Raw genomic sequence first — 20,575 nt, 5'->3', positions numbered from 1 at the left:
GGATGTTCTGGTTTAAGAACTTCATGGGAACAGCTGATCAACCACTAATATTTGGTTCTGGAGTAGCGTGCTACTCGCCGTAAAGTGCTTCAATTTCTTTTCAGAGGTAGTAAGCGCTATATAAATGCATCACATTTCTATTTTGCTGAGCACTATCACAGAAGTCATTCTGTGTTCCTCGGCCGATGCAAAATTGTAGGCATACTTCTATGTTTTGTGAATGTCTGACATAGTTTTGGTTTTCAAAATCTGGTGACGTAATATATACAAACACTAGTATACTAATGTAATCATTGAAATGTAGCGCACAGCGCTGCCTGGAAACCTGGCGGCTTCACCAACACATCCGCCGGTTTCCGAGGTCTGCTAGGATTCGGCTAGCTGCATTAGCCACCAAGTCAAATGCCTCCGTCGATATCACGTACGGTCCCAGTAATAATGGTGTGTGGGGTCCACCTCTGTGGTGTGGGTGATGCCAATGAATGGATGTCCCCGATAGAACCACGACAAGAGAGCGGTCCTTTTGCGGACACGGCGGTTACTCTAGAGTCCTTAGAAAGTTTCTTGGGCAGTCTTTCTTCTATTTGTTTTACAGGGCGGACTTGTAGTCCCCTTTTTGTGTCTATAACCCTGCCCTGCGAGTTTTGTCAGACTAAAGCAGCTGTGCTGTTGCAACGCAACCTTTAGCATGAATCTCTTTTACCCTTGTTCATGGCTAAATAAACAACCGCTGGTTCTGTTGTCAGAGCGCAGTGAGGGGGCTGTAAGGGGAATCTGATGGTCATGGATGGGCAGATATTAAAGGGGAGCCGTCCAGCCTCTCGAGCACAGGAACTCTGGAGGTGCTGCAACTTCTGCATGTCCCTCTTCTTCGGAATGGCAGCTTATGTGCAGGTACTTTCATTATAGACAGACATGCCAACATTTTAGGACAGGGAAGTGGGAGATTTTGAAATAGAAATAGGGAGAATGTAATTTCCCCATTGACTTCTATTGAACAAGATGCAATTGCAGGTGGGAGGAGATATAGTTCAAAGAAAGCCATTTTTGGCTTGAAAAATCGGGAGTCTCCCGCCTGAATCGGATCTATTGGCATGTCTGATTATAGAGTCGTTTTCTGCTGGGTCATTTGTAATACAACGTTATCGTGTCTTGTCAAAGTAAACTTACTGTACCTGTTGGCTGTTTCATACATCGCTGTTCTTTTTCAGTGATTGACAGTTTCTGTTTGTGTGCATGGGAAAGTGGATGAGTGATTATAATAATTGCCAACTAGAAGCACTTGTCCCGATTTTTGTTTGGAACAACATCAATTGAGCATGCATCATAGTTAAACGTTGCACATACTCAGGTTCACCTGCCCCCGTCTCATGAGAAGTTACCTTCTTTAAAATAGCAAAAGCAGCGTTGCATTTGTAGCCCCAGTGGTCGAAGTGGGCGGGATCGGCAGGGCACGGCGTGCCCCTACTTCTTTAAATCCAAGGATTCCGTTCCCCTACTTTTTTATTTTGAAAATGGGTCCCAGGACGCAAGAAATTGCCATCGCCTATAAATAAAGCTCGGCGTTCCTGGCTTTCGAGGACGGGCGGCAGAGAAGTAACAGGACTCTGTCTTTTCCTTCTTGCCCAGAGAAGAAAAATATAGTGTCCACTTCTGCTCTGCCCCTTCAACTGCCCCCACTCTTTCTTTCTTCCCAATCTTTCTGTCTAGCAGTTCTTCTCTTACTGAAAACCGTGACTTCAAGACTCTCTTTCCTCTCCTTTCTTTTATTTGCTCCCCTGTGAAATGGATCCAAAAAAGAAAAACACTTTTGCTGGAAATGTCGTATTTTTCTGACATTTTAATTCCAAAGTGCAGCATCGGGAATGAAAGGTTAAAAATATGAAAAATAACTAAATAAAGTAAGACAGACTGGTAGCAAACTGGCCAGATTGATTTTATTCACACCCAAACACATTAGTGCCACTTTTACATTGTTTGCCAGAGAAGCGCTATTTTTGTTTTCTTGTCTTTGTTTTCCCTGGGCTTGCAACTAGTTCACCAATCCTGGAGGTACTGCAATGTGTGGATTGGAAAACAAAATGTGTACTGCGGCTCTGCTTCCAGGGATGTGGTCTTTTTACCATACTGCTTACGTTTTGTAAGGATATAAGCAATGGCTATTGAAATGGGTCCATATAGGGCCCTGTAGTCATGTCCTTAACTTTTCAGGCAAAACCACTCAATGATTTCTGAATAGTGGGTGTAAAAGCATTAAGGTACCCATGTTGTTCCTGCTTACATTTCACATGGTTTGCAAAAGTTTGCATTCCCTATGAGTGTTTGCTTTTTCCAGGATGTTGTTACTTTATTTTGTAGGCCACATATTGCTCTTGTCTAGTGCGTCATTTATGAGCCGCATCCAGGTGTTTATAGCCGGCAACAATTGAGTTGTAGTTGAAGGCAGTGTGAGTTTTTCTCAGTGGGGTAGTATGTTGTTCAGTGGGGGAGAGGATGAGGCACTATGGCCAGAGCTGCTGGATTTGGAACTGGGGAACCAGGTTCAGCCTTAATAACCAGTCCACCAGACCACTCTCCTGAGAGAGCACAATCCCATGCTAGACCTTAGAAGGCTTCGCAAGACCTTAGAAGCCCTGGTTTCTTAGCTCCAGCAGGTGGACCCTAGCAGGGCAAGTGTGGGTTAACCTTCAAGGCTTGTCCACCACAATCCATATTGAATTTCAATTCCTGTCTTGCGGGCAGGCCTATGAAGCAGCACACCCTAGAACAACAGTGACTCTGTCACTGAGGTCACAGGACCCTTGAGAAGGGCCAGCTCTAGGGCAGTGCAACCGGTGTGACCGCACCGGGCGCTGACTTTGGGTGGAGGCATTATGTTTGCTAGTGTATTAAGGTTTTAAAAGCGCTTGCTGCCTCCTTCCTGGCCTCCAGCAATTTTCGGTAACAATAAAAATGTCATGATGACTCTGGTGTTTAATGTTCTTCCTAGCGAGAGATCGGAATTTTGTCTAGTGGAAGTTTTGACTCATGGAAAGGTAGCTCAGAGGGTTAATGTGCCTGCTGCAAAGAACACGTACCATGCAGATCACAAAGTGCACATAATGTAAATAGGTCAGTGGGCTACTGCTTTTGTTAGAGAGATCCTTTTGTTACTTGCAGTTTATAAGTTAAAATCCTAACATAGAACAGTGAGCTATTAACTTTCATCTAAGAGCTGCATACAAACTGCAAGGTATAAATTAGAGCGTTCTATTTTTCCCCGCAGTCTTTGATTATCCTAATGTTGGAAAAAGTGTTCTTTTGGACAGAAATCAATTCTGATTATTAAAGAGAACCCCAACCATTGTATTACATTTTAAATTCTAAGTTTGTGTTTCTCCAGACCAATCACTATTAAACTATATGGCGTACTAGTGTGGTTGTCATGTGACTCCTACACCTTGTAGTCCTTAGTCTTATGTAACATTTTCTATACAGTGATTTATACACATATTGATTGTCTCTGTGTAATGTGTGTGATGTAAAGTGCTCTGACACCCTACATTGGAATGTGTGGCGCTGTAAATCAAATTAAATGCATCTGAGAGAGAGTGTAATTATGGAGACTTTAGGGGCACTGTTAAAGGGTGATAGTGAGGGAATGCATGGCGGAGGTGGTCAGTGGGGGGCAATAACAAACATTAATGCACAAAGCACCACCAGTGCTAAGGCCAGCCCTGCCCTTGAGGCCAGTCTGCCTCACCCATAGATACCTCCATTGGCCTTATTTCAGAAGTAAAAGCTGCAACTCACCAGAGATTGGCAATGCAGAATTTGCACGCACACCAAACAAAGTTTGCAAACTTCACAGTCTCTCTGCTTCATTCACAAGCACTTTTAACATGTGCTGCCTGCTTTGGGGCCACTAGAATTAATTATGCAGCAAATGAGGACAAAATTATGCCGCAGTGTTGACTAAATTATGCATAAAAAAAAAGGCTGCAGCGTAATGCAGTATATTTTCTGATTTTATTATTTTGACATGTGTACACATGCTAACAGTCTCTGGAAAGATTTTGCCTTATTAGTACCAGTGTAACATACAAATGCAGCAGTGAGAAAGGTGATCAGTCAACCTTTGCAATAGGCCATCCACTCCGCAGCAACAGAAGTCACATTTTTAATTAACTTTTGATACGTTTGAGCTATAAACAATTTATTAGTTTAACCCCTTGTGTGCGAGTTTATTTCCCGCGCTGTGCGGGAGAAATAAACGGTGGGCGGGATTACGACTGCTCCCGGCCGTCGTGCGCACACGCCCACTGTAATGCACGACGGGCGGGAGCTGTTGTGCGCACACAAGGGGTTAAATGGTCAGATCATGCAGCAGATCTTGCATTATGAGGCAAATATGGCAGTTGTAATTATAGAGAAAACATTTGCAAACTAGGATATTTTGTCATTCATGTTTGAACTGCTGTTGTGGAAAAAGGGAGAAGTGCTGATGACAGAAACTCCATGGCTCTGCGACAAATGGCTTGTGCTTCTACATTTTATCATATTAGGGACATTCTGTGATTAGAAGCATATCCAACTTTGTGAATGTATTTTAATGTCAATAACTCATTATACCCTTAAATAATCATGCGTATCCATTGGTTGATTAAACTGGGCAGTGAAATGCCAAACAAATACTAAAAATTGGGATGTTGGCTCACACTGGCCACACATCTGGCTCCGCCCACTGATCCAATCCTTTGGCTATTCCCACCCTCTAATTCTCCGCCCACAGTTCCCCTACTTTTTCCCCCCCACTTCGACCGCTGTGTAGCCCACTACTATTCATCTTCACCTCCTGTACGCCATTTGGCTATAAATAAATGCAGATTCACCGTTTTTTTTAAGGTCTGAACACCTTATTTTCTGCTTCACTTTTCTCCAAAGAGCACGGACTCCCTTACTAACAAAATGACTTTAAACTGTTGTGTTAACAGATTGTTAAAATTAGTACACTTTTAGTTTGTTAAAAATGTTTTCAAGCTCAAATTCCTCCTAGTTCTCACTGTTCTGGAATAACTGACAAATTATTTATATAGATATATATCTTCTGGGATATGGGAAAACACATTTAGTACGTTTACGAAAGTAGGATCTGCTTTCATGGTTATCCCCACTTTTTGCTTGGTGTCAGTATGTTTTTTACGAGTCTAACTGGGATCCTACTAATCAGGACCCCAGTCACTGTGTTTTCTCACTAAATTGACCATAGTAAGTACTTCTTCACATCCACAATTGGCTGCTGGTGATCCCTTGTAAGTACCTAGTATATGGTACTTCGGTACCCAGGGCATAGGTACACCAGTGGTCTCTCATGGGCTGAAGCATGTATTGTGCCACCCATGGGGCCCACCTAAACTGTGACTACAGGCCTGCCATTGCAGCCTGTGTGAGGTGGCGCTTGCATTTACACACCTAAAACCTGTACGTCACTCCTATGGCAGGCTCTACAGTCCTGAGGTCAGGGTGTTTGGTTGTAAGTGTGAGGGTGCCCCGCAAGAGCAGGACACCCCTACAAACCCCCAAGTTGATTATCCAAGCTTTGTAACTGCAGTCAGCCATTTTAATATATATATATAGTGGACATCAGTCATTACGAGATGTCGAATTATATAGGACCTGCACCAAACCTGGTCATGTTTGGTATCAAACATGTTGGAATCATACCCCAACAGCGATTCTAGTGTTGGAAGTATGATCCCATGTACGGGGTGCTCCCTTGGGGTACCCCTGTACTACAGGTAACAGCCTTTCAGGGTCTGACAGCAAGCTAGTGCTGCTGCCGATTACAGACACGATTCTGTCCTCCTGCTGCTGAGCCAAGCTTGAGCAGGGGAAGGTAGAACAATAGGTAAGCAATAGGGGGAATCTAAGACCACTGTAAGTTTTGGGCGAGTCCTTATTATGTCTATCACAACCAGACAGCTTGCACTGGTAGGCAAGACTGAAAACCCAGGAACGCCTGCAGTCTTTATTTGAGATCAACATGTTTAAAAATATCGATGTATGAGGTACAGATTGATGGGTGGTATGTCAGGAGCATGTGCCACAGAGATCAGCTAAATGGTCGCGTGTCTAGCTTAAGTTGACAGACAGTACAAGCACAAGGACAGTATACACTTTATTTTACAACTAACATATGCTGGAAGAAATCAGAAATAGAAATACACTACACACCAATGTCAATAACCAGGAGCAAAAATTGATTGCTGACTAGCCCTTCTTGAAGAATGAAAGGCTGCACGTTCTATTGCACATAAATTGCAATTCTCAGAAGAATAAACCTTATGTAATTTTGCTGATTAAACCCTGGTTGTTGTTGATATCCAATTCAGAAGCATTAATGTATCAACTGCTGAAGCATGAAAGGCTGAGTTGGTGAAACATGTCTGCTCACGTGTGTGTCGTTGTATCAGACCTCAGCAAAGCAACCACTTCATCGTAGTTGTTTGAGCTTTTATTAAGAACAGATGTCGAAATCGATGAATGAGGAAAGACGGGAACACACCTAGTACCGCCCCTGCCTGATATTGAAAAGGGACACATCCTTTGAGAGTTAGTACATGGTGAACTCGAGTTGAAAATCGGAAACGTAGGCCAAATAATTATCAAGAACAAACAGCCTCAAAAAAGAGTAGGCACGGTGGCTTTTTGGAAATGTAAAGGGTTTTTTTTCATCGAAAAAAGTGCATAATATTAGAAAGTGCTGCCAGAGATTCGGGCGGAACTTCCTGAATCGTTGGCACACAGTGACACAAAGGAGAGAACAACACGGAGCATGGAGTGGGTTTGCAGGGATAGAAAAATACGCGAGAAAGCAAGCAGCACACAAGGGCGAGACCAACACAGAGTGTGGGTCTGGGAGAGAAGTCATGCCAGAGAATGAGCACTTCGGGAGGTAAATAACAACATGAAGCCAGAGGGCTGATATTTGGCAGGAAAATAACAGGAGGGAGAGAACTGACAAAAATAAACTCTCGCGTAGTGCTTAAACAAATAGAAGAAAAAAAGCAGATATTAAAAAGATGCAGTGTAAAGATGCAAGTCATCTAATGAGGAGCATGGTAAAGAGTCTATGCTCCAAAGGAGGGACAAACATAATAAGATGAAGGCAAGCCATCACATGAGAATCAAGCAAATTAGATAGACAATAAAGTCAACCAACAGTAAGCAATTTGCTGGCTCGAAATATCTGTAAGTTTTTGGTAAGCCCACAAGAAGTCTTTTGCAACAAAACATGACCGCTGTGTGTGTCAGCGAGACCTAAAAAAAAAATCCTTAATAGCTTGTGTGATACATAAATCACATTTGAACCTGCTTACTAGTTTAATCTAAAATGCTAGGACGAGCAACATACGCTGATATATTCAAATGCTTTTTTGTTAACAATTCCAGCATTTTAGCACAGCAACCGTGCCCTGTTCACATTTTGAAACACTTCTCTGATCTCTATTACGCGTGAGCCTGAAGGTTTACCGGAGTCCCGAGAGCTTGTAGAGGCCCAAGGTGGACGCAAGAGGGCACGCGTGTGTGGCAAATGAAAGTGAATTGAAGCAGCCCAGACGCTTGGACCAAAGGCCTACGTGCTTTTCGAGAAACCGAGAGCTGCAGCATGCTGTCTACCTGGATGCACTTTTTAACCACAGTTAAATACCAAAGAAATCATAACTAATTCAAACGCTAAATTGTAATTTCGTCTGTCCCAGCTTATTGAATCTTTTAATGTAAGTATTTACTGTTTTACATACATCTTTAAGATCCAATCTACACTACAGCACTTGAGAGTCAGGTTATCACACATTGGCAATACCAGCAAAGTTGTATTAATGCATATTTTTAATAAACAGACAGGAAGTTATCAAAAGTCACAAAGACTCCTCCTGATGTCACATATCCGTCCGCGTGAATGCCCATTACAATAGTCACCAGCAATGACCCTAAATTAATGGACAGTTTCCCAGGCCTCTGTCCCCCCCCTGGCGGTGGCCCTTATCCAAGCGTCTGGGGTTCAAGGTATCCGACCTGGCCTCCTTAACCAGGGCACTGCTCCTGCTGCCTCTGCGCGCTTGCGCGGCTGAGTCAGAAGAGACACACTTTACAGTTCACTATTTATTGTGCAATAGTAACACATTATTTACAGCGTTGAGAACGGCAGAAATGCGCTTTTTAGCATATAGAACACACCACGTTACTTGGCTCCTCGTAAGAGCCTTCTGGGGCCGCAAGCACCTGGATAACCTATCATAGCGCTATAGAAAACCCTGATTGGTTGACGTTACTTTTAATATTGAAAAGAATGAGCCCTTCATATTAAAACTCGAAAATAAATTCTTCTTGAAGAGTTTGCCTGTACGTACCCATCATGACTGCTTAATTCTGGGATTTTATAAAGAACTGAATTACATAAAACCAAAACTTTTAGGCGACTCGCCAGCTCCATAGGTTGAAATTAAATAGAAACCACCTAGTTATACACCCCATGAGCCGCATCTACTGACGACGGGATTTAAAAAGTGACTTGCAGGGCATTTAAGGGCCTACATCCTGCCGACGGCTCCGCTCATACCATGGAGGGCCTCATCCTTGTGAATTATTAGCCTTCATCTTTCCGGAAAATGACTCCTAGAAAATGCCTCCGTCGGTGTCTTGTCCTGAGACTAGTGCAGGGTGGCTGCACTTTTGAATAATCCAAACGTAAGATGCAGTTTAATCAATGGCCTTTGTAAAGGGAGAGACGCCTAAAAAGTTAACCAACTGCATAAAGGCAACCTGCTGTTAGCTGAAGGTCCGAAAGACTAGTCACAAATCGCCACCCCGATGGATACTTTTTACAGCAAAATAGAAAACCACTCCACCAATAAAACAACAACTATTGGCTGTCATAACTAATTAATGTCTTCGGTTCGTTTTACAAGCACCATAGAAGTTCACACAATATTGAAGTGTTTGCTCTCAATGTACCTTTATTGTTTAAACACCATTGCACATGTTCACACAGCAGGCTAAATCCAACGTGTCTCACTGGAATTTTAGAGAGGTTTGCATTTATGTCTCCTTTCATTGTGTTATTTACTGTTGATGCTCCACCTTCCACAAAAACAAATAAATAAAACTTGCTAGTTCTGTTATAAATGTATTCCCCCCAGTGGGAGGTGATAGTCAAGTGTGCAACACAGAGCCTAGAACCTGCAGAAGTACGAAGCGCTAAATGTGTTCCTTTCCTCAGTTCTTGCACCGGAGCCTGGCTGCTCCATTTCCCGGGCCTCCTTCGATTACTTCTTACAGGCTGCCCTAAACTCATGCCAGGATCTGATTATCAAGCTCGTTTACACGGAAACGGAGCAGCTGTAAGTGATCTCAGGCCATAGAGATTCAGATTAGCCGCAGACATAATGAATGGCTTTTCAGGGCGATCTGGAGATCAACACTGGCCCCTCTAATCAGATTTCCCTACGTGTAAACTGTTTTGATCAAAGTCCTTACACAAAGTAGGGAAAACCAGTATCGCGGCACCGGCGCTTTACTTTTAACATTAAAAGTAAATCGTGGGTGCCGCGATTATAGTAAAAGTAAAGAAATAGATGTTTTTTCTATTTCTTTACTCTTGCTGTAATCGCGGCACCCGCGCTTTACTTTTAATGTTCAAAGTAAAGCGCGGATGCGCGCGATTATAGCAAAAGTAAAGAAATAGATGTTTTTTCTATTTCTTTACTTTTGCGAAAGTGAAAGTCATCACGGTGCTAATGACCCGTGAAAGACAGATGGCGGCCGGCTGCACGCGTGAATGCAAGCGCTAGGCCAGCCAGTGGCACTTTGAAAACTCACCTACTAAATGTCTCGCAGAACAGCGCATGCGCGCTGACTCAGCGAGACCTAAAACAAGCATTGGCATAGCCAATAGGTCTCGCCTCTGGGACCTTATAAGTGCTTATTTATCCATCACAATATCCTTTGGGCAACAACATCAACTGTTGCATGGCTAAACACTTTTAAGGTCCCAAAGGCGAGACCTATTGGCTATGCCAATGCTTGTTTTAAGGAGTTGCTGCAGGCCATCGAATTTGAGAGTGCAGCCTGGAATTCACATTGGAAAGTGCAGAAAGAAAGGAACAAACATCAGCGCACAGTGGTAAAGCTTACGTGCGCTCCACTCCGTCACTTCTGAAGCAATACAAAGCAGGGCAGAGCTGCATGGCATCACCTAGTGACAGGCAAGCATTGCTGGGAGAAGTTTCCGGATCCAGCCTGGCACCGGGAAAAGTATTCTTATGTGAGAAATTTGCAGTTTCAAGTATCCATCAGAAACAGTGGCAAATGGAAAACGTTGGGAAGAGAAAAAAACTGTTAAGAGAAAGATAAAGGGCTAAAAGGGGTGTGTTGGTGGATACAAAATAAATATTGTGGAATCCAGACTATGTTGCTTATCATTCACTAACCCTAACATTTGGCAGCTCAGGAAGCAGGATTCTGAGAACAGCTTTGGGCACCAGGACTGATTATTTTACAAATTAACCTCTGCTAAAGGTGCTTCACCATACAGCCTGTAACTAATCATTTGTAAAACTCTTCCTAATTCACACACCTTTAGAGAAAGGAATAACAGAATAGGTAGATAATATGGTCAAATAGAAGGAGGAAAAAAAGTCTGAAAGCTGAACTTCGATTCGTAGATTTGTCTGAGGAAATAACGTACAATTAACCTGACTCACTAAGGAGCATATCAACAACAACCGGCGATAATTATCTCTTAGCGCACTTAGCGCCAGGATAATTATCGCCGGCTAGCGTGAATTTTTATCGCTGAGATAGCGTGCTATTAGCAACGCTTATCTCAATAGCGATAAAAATCCTCACGCTAATAGGCTAACGTGAGATTATTGCTGGAAACCCAGCGATAATCTCACGTTACCTTGTTGATAGGGACAGGCAAACTTAGCCATGATATCCTCCTTCCATAGGATATCATGGCTAAGTCAGAAAAATACCAGACGTAAAAAAGCAGCGTTAACCGCGGTTAGCGCTGCTTTTTTTGTCTCTAACAGGGTTAGCGATATTCTTGATAATAGGAGAAATGTCGCTTAGCGACATTTCTCCTATTATTTTACTCTGGAACGCCCCCTTTGCATCTCATTAGAGATGCAAGGGGAAGCGTAGAGTAAAAGGGTGCTAACATGCAAATTTGCATGTTAGCACCCTGTTGTTGATAGGGCGCTAGTTTTATCTCTCCTTTTTTGGCTTTTAAAGCCAAAAAAGCAGAGATAAAGCCCTTGTTGATATGCCCCCTAAATGTGCAGCTTTGCACGGTCCTAGGTGCTTGAGGGACAAAGGCATAAGGAATAGGCAATCAATCCTATGTCCAGGCAAAATCTGCCTGCCAGGGGTTGCTGTCAACTTGTTACTCATATATAAATATTTTAAAGGGTAAGAAACTTTCATCTAAGCCCACTCCCATGGGTGGATAGCCAATCCTGAATCAGTAATCAACAGCAGCTGGCCCTTCCCTCAAAGCTCACTGGGCTTCCAGAAACTTGGATGGTAAAAAGGAAAGCAAGTCTTGCATTCTCTATGAGGCATGATCAGAAAATACAAGGGTTAGCAGCATACTTAGATCAGCAGCACTGTAGATGCAGGCCGGGTGAAGAGGCAGACCAATCAGTGATCTCACTAGTGAGAGAGCAAATGTTGAGGCAGTTGTCACACTTAAAGCTAAGGGTGCCTCAAGCACTGTGGCAGCAGCTGAGAATACTTCAGTCCTGAGGAGCATCAGCAGGGCCCTGTCATCATGAAGGTCTGCCGAGAAGAGCTGCTTTTCACGTTCAAAGGATCTTAATAGCCCCTCACCTCAAGGTGATTTTAAAGACCTGCTAGCTAATCCCTGAGAAGGAAGATCAGCCTTCAGCTATGGATTTCTTGCTCCGGTAAGAATGTGTCCAAACCTTTCCAGTGAAGGTGGGCTTCTGTTTGCAAACAGGCCACCCAATGTGCTAACTACCAGCACACTGTGACGAGCACCTCCCAAAAAAACACACAATGTGGAGCTGTAGTATCCTCTTAGCAAACACAGTTATAAAACAAGGAGTATTTTGGTAAGCAACCAATAATGCTAAAACCAAGACGATCTAGGTTAATGCTGTGTTAGCTGCTGAAGAAGAAGCGTGGACATGTGGATTTAGGACTAACCGGGGACCGGGTTTTCACAAGTATCAGAATATAAAAGGCTGATGATGAAAGAAGATGCCAGCGCGTCTTCATGACACAGACCTTTCAAGAATAACACACAGTGAACACAGGTACTTTTTCACTGGCCAGAGATCTTAAAGAGCTATATAAGAACCTGATTAACGTATTCATAAAGGAGTACAGATTTGGATGTGAGCACAGTTTTCTGGTACTTCCAAGCGGTGATAAAACAAACCAACACTAGGAGAACATGACAATGTACCTACAGCACACTGCATTCAAATCAAAACACAACTCGCAATCCTAAAGCAAAAGCCTTGCTGCACAGCAAAAGAAGCCATATCGCACTCGCTCCTGAAACCTGTTTCCTGCGAGTGAAGTAAACTAACGTAATAAAAAACAAGAATTAAAGCCCTGTTTTAAAGTCAGAGGAAGCTGCCACGTGCCTTTCTGTTACCAACACGGTATACGCTTCATGGCCTCTGCACTTCATGAAACATGAAGCGCGGTGCCCTGAAGCGGACGCTGTGTTGATAAAAGGCAGGCGGCCGCACACGAATCCACAGAAGTGGCAGTTGTAAAGAAAAACAAGCATTGGCTGTGAAAGTGAAACCACCACGTGAATAAACAAGCCGAGGTGACAAGAAGGGCTGGGCGAGAAGGGAGGGGGGGATGCCAGCATCAAAGGAGCCTGAAGCTGACGAAAAGGGAGGGGGAGAAGGGAGGAGGGAGTGCGAGCAGCAGCTGTGCACGTGCACGTCATCGTGCACTCAAGCTTTAGGCCTGCCAAATCATGTGGGTAGCACTTTTGAAAGCCCACTTACAAAATATCTCAAAGAGACAGCTTGCGCTGTCTCAGCGAGACCTAAAAAGAGTACCACACAACTCAGGGAGAGAGTAGTACTTCTGATTTGTAGAGCAAATTAAGCAATTGAACTGCCGTTGAGATTGACAACAAACAAGGTGGCCCTTCCTCAGACCAAATTAATCTTACTAAAAAAAAAAAAAGTATCAGACATTTATTGTTAATATTTAATTTTCATAACTGTAATATTGTAGCTAATATTTTTTTTTAACTCTGCTGTTTTGAAACTTAGAAGTCCAGTAGGTGACAGTGTTACTCTGTGAATACTGGTTAGTACGTCCAATCACAAAATTAATATGGAATAACCAAAGTAATGATATGCGTGGTGACATTGTTTGCGTGGCAAGTGTATTTTCAATGTATGCTAATGTAAAAGCGTGCTATTGGTATGCGTGGTAAAAACTAGGATGTAAAGATGTGCGTAGTAAAACCACGCATGGTAATGTCATACATCCGCTTAACACTCCCTCAAGATAATGCTGAAGGCTGCTCTCCACAGCTTTCTATGGTTATCAAAGACCACTAAATTCCCCATAAGAGTTTCCTGGATTAGTGCAAGGTGCATCACTTAAATAAGTGTGCACCATATACTAAGCCAGTCTCCTACAGTAAGAGGCTGAAAAGAACTTGATTAATTTTAATAATAATTTCCTGTACTGATCCGAATACTTTACAAGTAGTAGTTGCCATCTATGTCAAAGGTAAGTGCCCTTGTACTCGTAATTCTTTGCCCCTTAAGTACTTTTGGAAGCCATCCGTCGGCTGAAAGCATAAACGTAACCCCCTAAACTTACTTGTTTAAATTTAATTAAATCTCATTCGCCTGTGGTGGTTTAACTGTATACAGCCTTATGTTTTACTTGTAAATATATTCAGCATTATTGGAGAAGTCAGTCATGATTCAAATTATTATGGCTAGACTAGTTTAACCATTTTTAGATTCTGCGAAATATTCTGTATCAAATAGCAAGGTTTACTTAGTTATCGTCATCATAAATCATACATCCTTATTCGGTTTAACTAAGAAATCATGAAAAAACACCAAAAAATACCAGGAGCAATAATATAATAAGATCTTTCATCAATACAAAGTTACTACAGGGTACATAAGCAATTCAACTGATACATACATGATATGTCAATAATCAGACGACTTTCTTTTCAGGAGCTTCAGATAAAAAGCATCCGACCATATAACATGTTATTTTATTAGTACGCAATTTGAAAAACAGCATTGCAGGACAAACCTATTTAAAATGAATCATTTTTAATATTGGAGTGATCAAAGCCTTACATGGACCAGAATAAGATCTTGAGAGGACACCTGATCACACTCACAAGGAGAAGCACTCTTTGACCCCACAAAAACTTTGCAATAGACAAAGACAAGTGTATGTGTAGGATCAGCTACGAAAAATAGATAAGGCTCTGCAAGAGGTACAGTCTTAAGTAAACTATATTCTCTGACGGAGGATTTAGACAATTCCAGATCCTCCCTATCAGCCTTACATCCCGTTATACAGGCAGCTCTAGGCCATTCCAGATCAGGTTTAATAATATTCTCTGGAATTGTGAATTAATCCAGTCTGCCTAATTGAGTAACCACGTCGTCTATATAATTGAGCCAGGTAATAAGCTCCGCTTTATCTAAAAGAAGGCAGTCCTGTATTACAGCTTGATTCAAAGTTGTCTCTTAACCAAATGATGATCCATAGCAAAACGGGATGCAAAGCAAAAGTGTCAGATATGTAATCCAAACCCAGCTCTTGATGAACTACAAATGCATGGATAGATTGAGGAATGTTCAATTGACACCTAATAATTGTATTTTCTACAACCTGTATTAGGGGCGAATCAGAATAGCTCCAAATGTCGCTACCATAGACCAATGAGGAAATGCTTTTCACACTATAAATTGCTAGAAATGCCATCACAGATTTTTTTTCCCTAGCCTCAAGACAAAGTCAAATACAGAACCATTAATATATAAAAAATAAACTTTGTTTGCCTTTAAAAGTGCCATCAAGGTTCCTTCTTATTGAACAGGACTCCAAGGTAGAAAAGGTGTTCACTTTAGTCAATTCCTGACCCTGTATCTAAAAAGTCCTGGACCTAGTGGACTTTGGACCTACTACCATCACATAAGACTTCATGTAGCTAGTTGTGAGGTCCAGGCTATTCATGAATTCCACAAAGGAGTCCAGAGGTTTGGAAGCACTGATGCGGTTCTTGAAAACAGGACTGCGTCATCTGCGTACAGAAGCACAGGCAACATGCGCTTTCCAACTTTAGAGGTATATTCGGCCTTTATCATCAGGTAACGCTCCAGTTCATATATGTAATGGGTACACAAAAACAGGGCCGGACTACAACCTTGGCTCACTCCTCTACAAATCGCAAAGGGGTCGGAGCAGTGATTATCCTTATTATGATGAATTACAGAAGACAAATCCATATGGAAATCTCGCAAAAAAAAAAAAAGAAACCCGCCAGGGTCCACCACTATGGTGTGAGATGGACTAAGCCACGCCCTATTTACAACACTAAGTTAGCATAACCAAGATCATAGTTAACAAGCAAGCTTGTTGTTTCTGCTGCGCTGCACATGACACTGTTGTTATGTGTTATTCATTTTGTAAAATGCTGACTCGTCTTTGCCCTACAGAATAACAAACGGTTGTTATACATTCTTAACCGTGAAATGTGCCCTTGGTCTGTACATCATGCAAAGAACGCGTCTGGGTCACTAGAAGGTACAGAGTGTTGTGTTTAGATTGATCGTAGACACTTGTTAGACATATCATGCATACAGCTCCCAATGTTTGAAGGACGAGCGTCTTTAATATTGCAGAACAGTTTGGTTTTACATTCATTCGAACAAGAAGAGCTGATGTATGCTGTGTGAGCTGATCCTTTGATGTGATTCTACTAAGCTGATCTATACGGTATGGGGTCCCCCCTGTTAGCCTAAGAGACCTTCTGATAGTCTAATAATAATAATGTATTAGATTATAGTCAAAGGAGTGTGGCCGTATACCACTGTCATTAATAGTATGATTGCTCCTTTCATTATATATGGTATTGTAATAATGCTCATGATTCTGATCTGTATTGTTAGTCTGCTAGTGTTAGCCAAAGTACTGCATCTTAGGACGCGAGGTTTATAAAATAAACTCTTTAAACTTTACCGTGTCTGTATTATTCAGTTGTGGACTAATAAATAAGTACGAACAGGTATTTCAGATTCCCACCACTCCTGAGAAATATCTAAGTCGCTTGTTCTGGTTTGTCTATACATTGGGACCACCTAGCTAGATCTAGGTTAACGAATGGGATACTAAGCTAGTCGGATAAGGGGTTCTGGGTTCTGAGGAGGATTTTCTGGTACACCACAATTCTCTGAGGTCCTGGTCTCCTGCACATAGTTCTGTGCAAAAGCAGAATCCCTGCAACATGGCGCACCTAACGTTTGGTCTTAACGTCTGAGACGCTTTAGTAGTGCTAGTTTTAGTCCACAACAACCCTCGCTCTCGTTTCCGGAAAACTTGAGTGACGGTTTAACCTACCTAGGTTTAGACTAAAGGTTCAATCAAGCTTGAAAATTAAAAAGGTTATAATTTTTGAGCCCACGTGCTACTGAGTAAATCATTGTTATTCTTTAAGGAGTCCTTATGGCGGTTAATATTCCCGCTCATAGTCGGGTTCCTCTGCGCACTCATCTGAGGGCGTATGGGGTACCTGATGACGGGATGTCCGTAGTCTTTGTGGTCAGTGCTGATACCACCTACCCGTATGAGTTGTTTTACTCATGGGTGACCTTTGCAGAGGTAGATGCAGACGATAATTTGTTCCACGAATATACAGCCTCGGCTGTACCTGCGGCTTATGCCCCATATCGGACTCTGGAAATTCCTATTACTGCCTGGCAGCATACAATTTGGTTTAATGGCGCCCTCCCCCATGAGGTCGTACCGGCGAGAATGGGCCCGTTATCAATTGCGGGAGCTACATGGCCGGTACTGGCCGGATATACTCCACACCCACGCTACCTGACGGTGGGAGTGGGTGATTTAAGAACACTACACACAGCCCTGATTACGGTCCATAGGGCTTTAGTGCAGTACGTGTCACGCACAGTTCAGGTGGGGACACCTGCGGTTGCTGGACACGGGGCAGATCACCATCACGCGGTGGTGATAAGCCCTGTTATGGTTAACGCGGTTGTCGGCAAGCGCCCCCTAAGTAAGGATGAATTTCCTTACTGGCTTGCAGAAAAATTTGATCAATTAGAAGCCGTGTTTCCAAACACAACACCTGTGGATAAACACAGGATACTCACCATTACTTTGCCCAAAGACCTGGTCCCTGAGCTTGTTGATTGTGACAATTGGGGCAAGATCTTTGCGGCGACATATTCGAAGTGCTACGGCACTCTGTCTATGGCTGTACTACCCTCCGTCATCAAGAAAGTTCAAGAAAGTCATGGTGCGGAGGCAGCTATTGAGTTTGGAATGAGGCTTGTCGACAGTTTCGATGTGGTTTGTTCCATGGTAATGGGCAACCTCAAAGGAGATGCCATGCAGTTCCAAGTTGGCAATATGCTGGAGCGTCTGGCTGATGAAGACAAGCCTCGGCAATTCGCAAAAATTATTGCGAAAGCCTACAGGATGGTTGGACGTAGTGCCTTAGGTGTGAAACCCACCATCAAAATTCCAGATGTAGTACAACAAACTAAGGTGAGTTCGTCTACAAAGGACGAAAAACCCAACTTTCCTAAACAAAGTTGGCGAGCCAAAAAATAAGAGAAGCAGCAACAGAAACAGGTTTCTCGTTCTGCCTCACCAGTTCAGTAGTATAGTGTACGCACTTATGATTTGCGCGATCGTACTCGTATTAAGTCACCTGATAGGTTTCAGGTTTCTGAACAACGCTCTCCTCGTTCTTCACAGGAAACATCGACTTCGCACTCTGGTGGTGGAGAGCGTGGAAGAGGACGGGGCACTCAGGGTCGTGACCAGCCCCGCCAGACTGACGGTAAAGGCAAGCAGGAAGACGCTGCCAGACCACGTCCACCGTTTCAGAAAAAGAAAGTTGCTGCTATCTCAGCGAGATATGCCTCAGATGGTCAGGACACAGCTTCGGAACCTGACATGGGCACTAACGCTGCTAGACAGCGCGGCGGAAGTTACAGTAGTGCGGGAAGCATTGCGTCCATTTCTGGAGGCGACAGCAACTGACATTTATGTGACAGTCGAAACTGCTGATACTCGCGTAGCCCCCCCAGAAAGATTATTTGAAATAGTCCTTAATATTGAGGGTGACATACAACGCAAAATTAAAGCGGTTTTTTGGGATAATCTTACCACCACATATGATATTCTTTTGGCGGAGAAAGATTGGCCTCCGGCTTTCATTTTAAACGCCCCTAGCGGAGAGGAAGTTAGACTTCCTTCCTTTGGGCACGCAGTGCCCACGGAGGAGTCTACTAGGTTGGCTGGGGAGTGGGCGCAGGTGCTTGCGCCTGCGTTATATCGTAATCAGGTTGGCTGGGATAAATGTTCTCCCAATCACGAGATTCCATTGCGATCCGATCCCCAGCCTCAACCCCAATATCCCATGCGTCGCGAGGCTAGACCTCACGTCGCGTCAATCCTTGAACAATTGGAATATCAAGGAGTAATTGAGACCTGTGTGTCACCCATGAATAATCCTTTATTCACTGTAACGAAGCCTGACGGATCGTACCGCCTAGTTTTGGATTACCGGCATTTGAACTCACATTGCCGGACGTGTGCGGTACAGAATACTCATAGTTCGGCTCTCGTAGATAGTCTTGTCGCGTGGTCTCTCTCTTAGAGATGGTAGACCCGGAAGCATACTCGTATGTCGATGATATCTATCTGACAGACGACGAGTTGCTTCCACACCTTGCTCGTGTGGATAACATAGTGACTATGTTTGCGGACTTCGGTTACAAGTTTAACTTTAAGAAGTCGCACATTGCTGAATTTACAGTGTTGTTCTTGGGGTACGAACTCAATAATGAAGGTCGAGGCTTGGCACCGCAGTTCCTTGAGAAATGCGCAAACCTTCGTATCCCTACGACACTGAAAAAACTTCAATCCTTGCTGGGTTTTCTGAATTTCGGTCGATCCTACATTCCTGATTATGCCCAGCGTATCAAGACACTTTATGCCTTGATACAACCAACTTATACCAGATCTTGCTGGCTGCCAGAGCACTCGTTGGCATTATATACGTTGCAAACTGATCTTCTTGCAGCTAAATATCTAAAAACTCGTGACAACCACACCAACCTGGTCATTAGAATCGTTCCAGGCGCGGAAGGTTTCACGTACTTAACGTTCAATGAGGGTGACACAGTCCCCATTGCTTACAAATCTCATCTGTACGCATCGGCTGAGCTGCGATTTTCCACTGTTGAAAAAGTCTAGACAGCAGTTCAGATGGCGATCCTGAAAGAACGAGCGCTATCACAAGGAAAACGCATGCTGGTGGTAACACCGTTTCCTGCTCTTGAAGCAGTCACTAAGGCTAGTGTACCAAATTCTAAGGCTTTGCATCCAAGGTGGATACAATGGGCGACTTCCTTAGCTTCGCCTGACGTCGAATACATCTTTGACGCAGCGTTGCAGACTCAAGAGAGTTTGGAGTATGAATTCGTTCATCCAGCTCCACAGTCATTGCGCCCTATCGAGGAATACCATTGTGTCATATACACAGACGGGTCGGCGCAACCCGCAACTGGATCAAGGCACGCTTATTCAGCGGCTTGCGCAATTGTAGTTGGTACTTTCGTGAATGGAGAGTTCAAATCTGATGCAGTGCATACGCAGTCATTGGGTGATTGTACCGCGCAACTGGCGGAGCTACGTGCTCTGGTGCTTGCACTTGAGTTTGCTGATCACAGAGTCACTACTCTTATAGTGAGTGACTCTTACTACTGTGTTCAATCTTACAACGACAATATACGTTTTTGGATTATGAATGGTTTTTGTGACTCCAAAGGTTGCTCAGTAAAGCATAAGACAATTTGGGCTCGAGTGTCAGAACTCAAAGGGAGTTTGCCACTTGTGGATGTAATTCACACTCTTGGTCACCAACGAGTTGGTGTCCATGCTGTCGGTAACAGTTTGGCTGACGAGGCAGCTAAAACGGCAGTGGCAACATATTTAGTAGCAGCAGTTACAAGATCAAAATCAAAGATAGATGCAGACATCTTAGCAGCTATTGCGGCATCAGAGACGGGGAAAAACTTCCCTAGAGGTTTCCCTTCTCGATACCATTATCATTTAAGTCCTGATAACGTCTCGTTAGTGAGGATTAACGACGTTGGTGATAGATTGATTCCCAACGCGGACTGCAGACCACATCTGATAACAGCTGCTCACGAAGGTGTTGCGTCTGCGCACGCTGGAGTGTCAGCGACTGTCTCTCTTTTGCAGCAACGCTACTGGTGGTACGGTTTGTATA

General features: G+C 43.4%; 1 protein-coding gene across 2 annotated transcripts in view; it reads left to right on the top strand.

Moving 5' to 3' along the window:
- Positions 1-632: 632 nt before the first annotated feature.
- TMEM220 (transmembrane protein 220) overlaps positions 633-20,575 on the top strand; it is a 187,253-nt gene continuing 167,310 nt past the window's right edge. For both annotated transcript variants that reach the window (XM_085616752.1, XM_085616751.1), the window contains exon 1: positions 633-894. In XM_085616752.1, coding sequence (XP_085472878.1) covers positions 778-894 — 117 coding nt within the window. In that variant the 5' untranslated portion in view covers positions 633-777. The remainder of the gene's footprint in view (positions 895-20,575) is intronic.

Source organism: Triturus cristatus, chromosome 7, assembly GCF_964204655.1.
Source record: "Triturus cristatus chromosome 7, aTriCri1.1, whole genome shotgun sequence".
Taxonomy (NCBI): Eukaryota; Metazoa; Chordata; class Amphibia; order Caudata; family Salamandridae; genus Triturus; species Triturus cristatus.
Note: the sequence above shows the minus strand (reverse complement) of the source record. Positions and strands in the feature narration are given on the sequence as shown.